This window comes from Megalops cyprinoides, chromosome 3, assembly GCF_013368585.1.
Source record: "Megalops cyprinoides isolate fMegCyp1 chromosome 3, fMegCyp1.pri, whole genome shotgun sequence".
Taxonomy (NCBI): domain Eukaryota; kingdom Metazoa; phylum Chordata; class Actinopteri; order Elopiformes; family Megalopidae; genus Megalops; species Megalops cyprinoides.
The window spans coordinates 50311832-50322522 of record NC_050585.1 but is presented as its reverse complement, the minus strand read 5'-3'; the positions used below and the strand labels follow the sequence as shown (position 1 = coordinate 50322522).

The following is a 10691-nucleotide window of genomic DNA, read 5'->3' as shown; positions in this document are numbered from 1 at the left end:
CACACACAAAGATACTATTTTGTTATGACCCAACAAGCATTACAGTTGTCAGGTTATCAAACGAGAAACACCATAAGAAAAAGAAAACTGTGTATTTTTACACTTCTGGGGTTAAAACCATAAAATATCCCCACCCCGGAACATGTTAGTTTTTTCCAGACTTAAGTTCCCTCTAAATATTTGTATTGGTGGGTGTATATTCTCAGTGTTGGTTGAGTAACCGCAGTATTAAGGAGAACAGAGCTGAATGAAAGTATAAAGGAGTGGACTTGAAACTTGTGGAAATGCAATTAACCTGAATGTGGGCATGATTCCAAATTTGTCTTTGCTTTTCAACAACTGGGCACAGATAATCTGACCACCTCAGTTCATCAGAGGAAGAGGAGGGGCCAGCCGTCAGCCAATCGTAACCTTCCGTGCTCCAGAGAGGGGGAATATTCCACCTTGACCTAAAAAGTCCGGACGAAGTATGGTTTCCCTTGGCGTTCTCGCCACTCCTGCTTGATGAGCAGCCCTCAGGACTGCCAGGGCATCAGAAGAGCACCGGTACAGTTTCACCCTTGCAGCTCACACCGCATCCCTGACAACCTGCTTTGCCATGGAGATGAACCAGCCAGTGGTGATGAAGGAGGACTACCGGAGAGATAAAGAGAGAGGGGAAGAGCCAAAGATGAACGGTAAATTAGTTGCGGGATGTGGATTGGCGGATGGCATTCGGGTGAGGACAGACAGGATAAGCTCTGACCCGGAGAAGGTCTCCAGTGATTCTCCCACCACCTCATCCCGAAGCCCCACAGTGGACGGAGTCTGTGGGGGCAACAGGGGGTACGGTGGAGGGGGCACCAGGGCACTGGCGGTCCAGCAGACGAGCCTGGAGCAGCCGAGAGAGACCTGGAGCAAGAAGATGGATTTTCTGCTGTCTGTCATCGGGTACGCTGTGGATCTCGGAAATGTGTGGCGCTTCCCCTACATCTGCTACCAGAACGGAGGAGGTGAGGAACAGAGAAGGGAGAAGTAGGAGAAGAGAGTTACAAAACTAAACATGAGCACAACACAATGGAGACAGCGAGGGAATGAGAGGTGACTTCCATTATCATAATTAGCTGCAAAACATGTAACAGTAAAATAACAGTTACATTACATTAGTGCCATTTAGCAGATGCTCTTATCCAGACCGACTTACATAGGTTACAATTTTCTACGTTACCCATTTATACAGCTGGCTATTTACTGAGGCAATTGTGGGTTAAGTATCTTGCCCAAGGGTACAACAGCAGTACCCCCAGCAGGAAATCAAACTGGTACCATTTCAGTTACAAGTCCTGCTACTTAACCACTATGCTACTCTGCCACCCTGTTCAGAGGCAAAGGAAATGGCACTACACATCTGCTTGATCATGCTCAAATTTTGTAACCACCAGCATGTTTGTTAGCTTGTTGAGCTTGGAGCTGCACAGATGCTTGAGGTTGATAGCCCTGCTACAGCTTCCTTTGTGCCATTGTGCCTCAGGCCCCCCAAAATCACGCTTTCTGAACAAACTGCACCTTGATCACGACTTGGCGCAGTTTCTGCAGATGCACTTAAACAAATTTAAAATGTGACAACATAAAATGCTGGCGCTTTCATTTTAAAGTTGTTGGACAGGCCAATTTACTCATGCATTAAACACGTTTAGTGAAGGATTCTGGATGTTTCATTAGGTCTTTGTGCCATTTGAAACGAAGCTTACAATTGAAAGGTAAAGACAGACGTGAAACGAGTCAGTGCAGGTAGACAGCATCAGATCACAGGCCCAACCACAGTTACATTGAATAACTGTAAACCCCCTAACTCTGCCAGTGTTCCGTGTGTGTTTTTTGTGGTTATGCATGTCCATGCCGATGACTACCGTCTTCTTTAAAGAGGGCTTGCATGAACCAAAGCTCGTGCTGGGGGGGTCTTTGGTGTTCTCAGTTTAAAACCACTGGACCGTAAGCTAAATGTACGTGGTTTCAGACGTGTCGGTGTAGATTATGAGTTTAAACACTGTCAGCAACTATTTGATCAGAGCTTAGCATTATTAATGTTGATTTATGCCTTATTTGACCCAGCTGGCTGGGGCTTAAGCCTCTAGTACACAAGATCAAGTGCACTTTATCATATATCATAAGACTTTTCTTTCTTACGTTTCATCGGTTTTGACAAACATCTTTGCAGTAGGGCTATGGTTCACCTTCTCCCTGATTTTTCTCTGATATTCTAAACCTGCACCGCACCCCCCCCCCCCCACAAATCTCCCCAGGTGCATTTCTCCTGCCCTACCTGTTGATGGCAGTGTTTGGGGGGGTCCCACTGTTCTACATGGAGCTGGCACTGGGGCAATTCCACCGGAATGGCTGTATATCCGTCTGGAGGCATGTCTGCCCCATCTTCAAGGGTGAGACAGTGAGGTGGGAAAACAGAATGGGCACAAATATATACAGTGCTGCACGGGTGGTTTGATGCGAGGAACAGCAGCAAAAGTTATTCTAAGAACTGAGAAGACTGGGAGGTCACCAAGAAGCTCAGTGTTGGCATGAAATGCGCCTTTATGGGAACTGATGAATTTATCAGAATTTGCAAGGCCTCTTGCCAGTTTATTTAGGGATAGTGCTCACGTCACATCAGTTAATATGTTTATTAAATCCTTGTACTTATATGTAGTTGTAATATTACATAATCTAGCATAAAAAAACTCTCTCTCTTGCAGGTATAGGTTTTGCCATTTGCGTCATAGCTCTTTACATCGCCTTCTACTACAACACCATCATGGCCTGGGCGCTGTACTACCTCCTGTCCTCCTTCCGCTCCACGCTGCCCTGGATTACCTGCTCCAACTCCTGGAACACGCCTACCTGCACGCACTACACGTCCACCGACCTCAACCTGTCCTGGGCTCACAACTCCACCTCCCCCAGCGAGGAGTTCTTTATGTAAGTGAACACACTGTGAGTGGGAGAGGTGGAAGCTGAGAAAGGGACGGTAATGAGCAGAGGATTTGAGAAATAGAAAGGAGAGAAGGAAAGAGGGAGAGGCTGGAAGTTGATGGAGTAATATACGAGGAAACTGAAGGGGAGTTTGGAGAATCTCAGTTCAGTTCGTTGTCCTGATTTACAGCTGAAGGTTAGTCTGGTTCAGAGCTGTGGCCCTTCTTTCATTCCTCAGTCTGAACATAATTCACACCCACTTTGGAACACAAGAGTTCACACTAAGGTTCTTTTACCTGCCTTAAGATTTCCCCTTTTTAAAAATTAGATTGTATAACATATAACATATAACAGTTTATTCTGTCCCTGTACGGTTTCATTGGACCTTCTTCACTTTCTGTTTGTGTCATTTTTTCCCCTGCTTTAATTATAAAGGTGATTTTGTTTTCTTAGATCTGTCTCCTGTGTATTTGTCACCTTCCGAGGCCTCTGTCTAACTCTGCCTCTGCCCCTGCCCTCTCTCCTGCTCCTGTGTACCCTCCCACCCCCGACCCCCCCCCCCCCAGACGATATGTGTTGCAGGTGCATCGCTCCCCCGGGCTGCACCATCTGGGGGCAGTGAGCTGGCAGCTGGCCCTGTGCCTGCTCTTCATCTTCACCGTAGTCTACTTCAGCATCTGGAAGGGGGTCAGGACTTCAGGCAAGGTGAGCAACGGAGGGGGTGGGGCGGGGGGTTGGGGGGTAGGGGGGTGCTGAAATAGGGCTCAAGGTATGGGTGACCTCCTCTCTTAGGTCAGGCTGTGGGAGGACAAACTTTGACCAGTTCATGCATATTTACGTTAAAGAAATTGTTCATTGTTTGAATCTAACCTGCATACACATCATTACACAGTAATGACAGGTGTAAAATCCTGTGTATTATCTAAATAGTACACATACTCTGCCTTTGCCAAAAGTGTCAAGGATATAATCTTTTTTTTTTTAAACTGTGTTAATTTTTATGTATTTTCTTGTACAGTAAGGAACACCTTGTACCGTTTTCCCCTAAAGTAAACATGTCCTTCAAAAATTTCCAGTGAAAACTGTTTTGCAGTGTTCAGCAAGTAACATGCTGTTAGCTGTGCTTTGGAATGTATAGGCATGCAGTTTATACAGGATGTAGTTCTCTCTGTGAACTGAAACAACAGGGTATTTCTTCAGAATGACAGCATGATTACTCGCTTTATATAACTACTCTTTAAATCAGCTGTTAACTTCTGGCTGACTGTGACCCCACTGAACTTGGCACATTCCTTCTGGTACTTTTGTAAATTTGGCCCTGGGTGCCGTATGCTTTGTAAAAAAAAAAAAAAAATGAATAGGCATGATAATAACAGGTATGGCTGCTTCTGTCTCAGGTGGTGTGGGTGACAGCTACGTTCCCATACCTGGTCCTGCTGGTGCTGCTCATTCGGGGGGCCACCCTCCCTGGAGCCTGGAAGGGGGTGCTGTTCTATCTCAAACCCGACTGGAAAAAACTGCTCAGTACCACAGTAAGCCTGTTGGAAGAAATATCCTGAAATGAGCATTATTATTATTATTAAATTATTAAATATTAAATATTATTGTATTAATATGTATAATAGTATAAATTATTATATTATTCTACAAGGTGTTTGGGTGCCAAACACAATATAAAACGCATTTGTTTCAAGATACAAATTTTCCTAAAACGCAAAGTTAATATAGTGCACTTTTCCGTGTTTTATAAAGATTACACAAGTTTTAAATAACAATTCTAAATAGTAATTGTGCTTTCCCAAAACAACAGTATTTCAGACAAAATTTTTTAAATATGAGTTATTTTTTAATTAAATATACAATTTTGGGCAGCAATTAGATCTTATCATTGCGTTATCTCTAGCCTACCTTCCTGCCTACCTATGTCTATCGATCCTATCGATTGCTATTTTCTAGGGCTGTCAACGTTAACGCCACACCATAACAAATAAGTTACATGCGAAAGGGTTAAAACGAAATTTGCCGTTCAGCATATTTGCGTTTGCCACGCCTTTCAGTAATTCAGCCAGGTAAATATCCGCGCTGGAATTACGGAAGGGAGTTGCGGTCAGACTTGATAATATGATTAATTTGCGTTAAAACGTTAACGCGTTAAAGTTTCCAGATTAATCGCGAACGAGCGTTAACGCGTTAACGTTGACAGCCCTGCTATTTTCATCAATAAAAGACACTCGACACTAGCCTAGCAGTTAACTTTGTCTCTCACTGACCTCTTGTAATACTTTGCGATAACTACTCTTAGCGTAGTGATGCGCTTATTTGTAAGTTGCTCTGGTTAAGAGCATCTGCTAAATGAAGTAATGTAATGTAATGTGCCTCAAGACCAGGTAGTCGAAGGGACTCTTCACTGGGCAAAGCTCTTGGCTTTGCAGGACTTTGTAATGATTCACCATTTGCTGCCAACTTGAATATTGAAATTTAATTTAAAGGCCTTTCCCTCCCTGTCTCTCACTCGCTCAGGTGTGGATAGATGCAGCGGTGCAGATCTTTTTCTCCCTCGGGCCTGGTTTTGGTGTGCTTCTGGCGTTGTCCAGCTACAATCCCTTCCACAACAACTGCTACAAGTGAGAGTGACTCCACCCCAATGATATTACCCCCCCCCCCCCCCCACCCCCCACCCCCCACCATTCTGAGGGCAAAAACCGGTGCGGTCCCATTCCGGTGACACAGAGTCTCTCTGTCCCATTCTAATCACATAATTCAATACTGTAGCACTCCACTTGCATTACCCTGTCCCTCCCCATTCTCACGAGCCTCCTGTTCTGGTGACTTTACCCCACTCCTTCCGATTTTAATTGCAGAATCGCGTTAAGTTCAGATCTGAGAGAGCCAGGTTGGGGGCGCCAGGCAGGGCTTGCTTCCCAGCTCTTGCAAGTGATCTCCTTGCCTCCTTAAAAAAGCGCAACCTCCATGCTATAGCCTATCCTAACACTTAACAGTCTGAATACAGATTTCAGAGGTGATGTCTGAAGTAGTTTGTAATTTGTTTTTTTTTGGGTTTTTTTTCCCTCCTCCTCCCCACAGGGATGCCTTAGTGACCAGCTCTGTCAACTGCCTGACCAGCTTCCTGTCAGGGTTTGTGATCTTCTCTGTGCTAGGCTACATGGCCGAGATGCGGAAAGAGGGCGTGGACATGGTGGCCAAAAACGCAGGTGAGGAGGACGCCTAGCTCAGGCCTCACATTTGAATTTCAAATTTCAGAGGCGACACGGAGTAAAAACAAAGACAGTCCCCCTTTGTCTGTGTCGACTGTCCGGCATCACTCCCCACTCCCCCCTCCCTCTCTGTCCGCAGGTCCCAGTCTGCTCTTCATCACCTACGCAGAGGCCATCGGCAACATGCCCGCCTCCACGTTCTTCGCCATCATCTTCTTCCTCATGATCATCATGCTGGGGTTGGACAGCACGGTCAGTCCCACCGCTGTCTTGTGTAGTTTGTCTCCCATCCCAAAGTCTGCCTGCAACAGTGGAGTGCAACTGTGCTTTCTCTTTAACAGCAAAGCAAGGCCTCACATCCTACTAACCTCACATCTCATACACATCCTTACCATTTAGATAATTCAGAGAGTGTCCATAAATGTTGATCCAGGATCAGTGAAACTAGATCTATTCTCCACTATAGTAATTTTGTTCTAAAAGTGGAACTGGGTTAAGAGTCCCTGCTAGGGAGTGATTTTTATGTACAGATGTGAACTGGTTACAACTGGCAGGATGCAAAGGATAGCATTTTTATCCCAATTATGATTTCAAACTTCTTTCAGAAAGAGGTTCATAATATTTCTGACTTTAACAAGTTAAGTGTTAAAGGTGTCAACTCTGCATAATTGGGTTATTCATTGTATAACAAGATTATTCACTCTAAACTTACACGCACACAGAGCCACACAGTCCCAGTATGTTCACTGCGTTTGTTCGGTGATCTCCTTGTAACGCCGGTTGTACATGTGTGCTCAGTATATCAGATCAGACTGCAGCAGGGAGAACTGTCAACAGGAGGTAGTATATGAATTTAACGCTGTCCTTTTTGTGTCGATAACCTTATCATCTATGGCTTCATTAGCTGCTGTTTATCAACTGCAAGGCTGTTCTCAGAACTGCCGGAGAGACAGGATTTCTCCTTTCTGCTCTCTCCACCTGTGTCACCCCATTCATTTTTCCCTTGCTGTCCCGTCCTCCCCTTTTCTGATTTGCTCCTGTTCTCCATACTGATTTTTTCTTAACATCTGCTGCCACTCACCCCTCTCTCCGTGCCATCTTCCCCCCTCTCCTGCCATCTGTCTCCCTCTCTGCTCTTTTGCTCTCTCACTCTCTCCATCCCCCCTTCTTACTATTTACTGGCTTCTCCTATCCCCCCCCCCCCCCCTTGGTTTCTCCCATCTCTCCTATCTCTCACCCCTCTCCCCTGTGGTTTCTCCCATCTCTCCTAACCCCCTCGCCCCCCCCCCAATGTGGTTTCTCCTATCTCTCCCATCTCTCCCCCGTGGTTTCTCCCATCTCTCCTATCTCTCCCCCCTCTCCCCTGTGGTTTCTCCCCTCTCTCCTACCCCCCCCCCCCCCCCCCCCCCCGTGGTTTCTTCTGTCTCTCCTATCTCTCCTCCCCTTCCCCCTGTGGTTTCTCCCATCTCTCCTATCTCCCCCCCCCCCGTGGTTTCTCCCCTCTCTCCTACCCCCCCCCCCCCCCAACGTGGTTTCTCCTATCTCTCCTATCCCTCCCATCCCCCCCCCCCCGTGGTTTCTCCCATCTCTCCCATCTCTCCCCCGTGGTTTCTCCCATCCCTCCCATCTCTCCCCCGTGGTTTCTCCCATCTCTCCTATCTCTCCCATCTCTCCTATCTCTCCCCCTTGGTTTCTCCCATCTCTCTCATCTCTCCCCCTCCCCCCTGTGGTTTCTCCCATCTCTCCTATCTCTCCCCCCTCTCCCCTGTGGTTTCTCCCATCCCTCCCATCTCTCCCCCGTGGTTTCTCCCATCCCTCCCATATCCCCCCCCCCCCCCCGCCCCCCCCGTGGTTTCTCCCATCCCTCCCCCCTCCCCCTGTGGTTTCTCTCATCTCTCCTATCTCTCCTCCCCTTCCCCCTGTGGTTTCTCCCATCTCTCTCATCTCTCCTATCTCTCCCCTGTGGTTTCTCCCATCTCTCCCATCTCTCCCCCCTCTCCCCCCCCCCCACCGTGGTTTCTCTCATCTCTCCCATCTTTCACCTGTGGTTTCTCCTATCCTCTCCTATCTCTCCCCCCTCCCTTCACACAGTTTGCAGGACTGGAGGCGGTCATCACAGCTGTGTTGGACGAGTACCCACAGGTGTTGGTGATGCGCAGGGAGTGGTTTGTCCTGGGCCTGGTGTGTGTCTGTTACCTGGGAGCCCTCTCCACCCTGGCCTACGTGAGTCCTTGGCTTTGGTGCTGGACAGCCTGAGAGTTGCATGTTCCACCTTTAAGGGAAACCTCTCTGAAAAGCCGTTTCTTCCCACTCTCCCAGGGAGGTGCCTATGTGGTGAAGCTGTTTGAGGAGTATGCCACTGGCCCAGCGGTCATCACTGTTGTCCTTCTGGAAGTCATTGCTGTCTCCTGGTTCTATGGTAAAAACAGACTTTACAATTTAGTCTAAAGCACAGCACACAAAAACTGTTTGTATGTGACCAAGACCAACTCTGCTGTTGTTAACAGCACACTGACACTGTTCCAATAGATAGATAAATAGATAGATAGATAGATAGATAGATAGATAGATAGATAGTACTTTATTGATCCAAAAAGGAAATCGCCTGTGATGCTCTGTGGAGCATTTTGGCGGGATGAGTCTGTGGCTGAAGGTGCTCCTTTGGAGAGCCAGTGTGCCGTGGAGGGGGTGACCCGGATTGTCTGTGATGTTCAGCGGCTCCTCTCCGAGACCTCCGCTAGAGAATCCAGCCCTGCTCCCCTGGGTCTATGTGACCGAGACTGACTCTTCTATAATGAACAGCACACTGGCTCTGCCTCTTACTTGACACACAGCACATTGTTGGTACGATGGCTCCAGAACTGGCTCTGTAAGAGAGTGAGTGACGCAGACTGAGAGTGACTGAGACCCCTCTCTGATTGTGTCCCTTTTTGCAGGGATGCCTCGGTTCTGCAGCGATGTGCAGACGATGCTGGGCTTCTCTCCTGGCCGATTCTGGAGGGTGTGCTGGGTGGCCATCTGTCCCAGCTTCCTTCTGGTGAGAGATACAGTGTGGTTGGCAGGAGCACAAAACCTACCTCCTACAGCAACACATAAGTCTTCCACATGTGCACACTCCCCCGTGAAAGATTCTTGATTTCAGTTGTCAGTTTTACAACCTTTTGTATATCATATTCAAATGTGCTGGCATTACTCTGCTCTTTGCTTTTACTCATGTATATAATATCATAACAATACTATACATAATGTTATACACTCAGACCAATATGAGTAAAATTGTCATTAAAATCCATAATTATTAAGTAGGACTCCCCCCATAGAATCCATCCTGACTTTCTTTGATCCTAGCTGTCCATAAATAATCCCAACTAATCCCTAATATCTACAGATATAACTGGCCTGTAATTTGATGTATCAGTGTGATCCATTTTATATATACTGCAATACTATTACTATCTTCCCAGTACTTGGAGATTATTAAAATTGTAGGAACTCAATAAACTGAAATCGGAAAAACCCTTAGATTTGCACTGTAACCTATGTAGTTGTTTGGCTTGCAGCAATAAGATAAAACACCTTGCTCACGAATACAACTGTAAAGTTCATCTCAAGATTTGAGGTCACACCTCCTGAGCGCTCCATGAAACAATCTCACATAAAGTGAGAAAGACGGTGAGTCAAGGCAGCTCAGACGGAAAACACAGAGTCGAGGTGGAGAAGCCGAAAAGAAGCAGGAATGCAGAAATCTGACTGTGCGCTCAATGCATCAATTGATATCTCTCACAGCTGTTAAATTACTGTTTGTCCCAGTTCATTATCGCCAGTTTCCTGGCTTTCCCCCCGGAGGTGAGACTGTTCGACTACCTCTACCCGCCCTGGACCACAGTGATTGGCTACTTCATTGGGATTTCTTCACTCATCTGTGTGCCATCATATATGATCTACTACCTGATCTCCACCCCAGGCACCTTCAAACAGGTGAGGGAGAGTGAAAGACAGATGGATAGAGAGAGAAAGTGACAGACAGTGGCAGCAAGTCATAAGTTTGTTTGATTTCATCCCTCCATCCCCTGTCCCTTCACCTCTCTTTCATTCACCCCCCCTTCCCTCTGTCTCCTGTTCTTCAGCGACTCTTAAAAAGCATCACCCCAGAGCCTGGATGTCAGAGGGTACACACAGAGGCTATCATCACCAACACCGTCTGAGCATGATGACAACAATGTCGCCCTCTTTTGGACACAAGTTAGAACTGCAGGAAAGAAAGTCCCTGCTGTCCTTGAATGCACTCTAGAACGGCACACACATTCTGAGAACACAGCACTCCATTCTCTCTGAATAATACTCTCTGTCGTGTGGAGGTGGGTTCAGAGCCACTGGCTGCGGAGAATCTATAGGTGTTCCTTACTCTGTCCCAAAAGTTATTTTATCTGGCATATTATTAATTGTAACTCATTTTCGTAGTATTTCCACTTCATAGGTGGCATAACATCAACTTAATTCACTCTGTGACAGAGCAACCTGATATTTAGT

General features: G+C 46.6%; 1 protein-coding gene across 1 annotated transcript; it reads left to right on the top strand.

The window, feature by feature from the left end:
* Positions 1-557: 557 nt before the first annotated feature.
* On the top strand, positions 558-10641 carry LOC118774877 (sodium-dependent serotonin transporter-like). The gene is made up of 13 exons (XM_036524447.1): positions 558-992; positions 2283-2417; positions 2730-2952; positions 3513-3651; positions 4344-4478; positions 5467-5570; positions 6031-6158; positions 6301-6413; positions 8253-8384; positions 8481-8580; positions 9098-9198; positions 9972-10139; positions 10289-10641. The coding sequence occupies exons 1-13, from the start codon at positions 599-601 to the stop codon at positions 10364-10366; spliced, it is 1950 nt and encodes a 649-aa protein (XP_036380340.1). The 5' UTR covers positions 558-598; the 3' UTR covers positions 10367-10641.
* The last annotated feature ends 50 nt before the right edge of the window (positions 10642-10691 follow it).

Coding starts and splice junctions, on each gene's coding strand:
- LOC118774877 (XM_036524447.1), top strand. CDS start 599: ATGGAGATGAACCAGCCAGTGGTGATGAAGGAGGACTACCGGAGAGAT. Junction 5,571..6,030: donor TTCCACAACAACTGCTACAA/GTGAGAGTGACT, acceptor TCCTCCCCACAG/GGATGCCTTAGTGACCAGCT. Junction 10,140..10,288: donor CCCCAGGCACCTTCAAACAG/GTGAGGGAGAGT, acceptor CCTGTTCTTCAG/CGACTCTTAAAAAGCATCAC.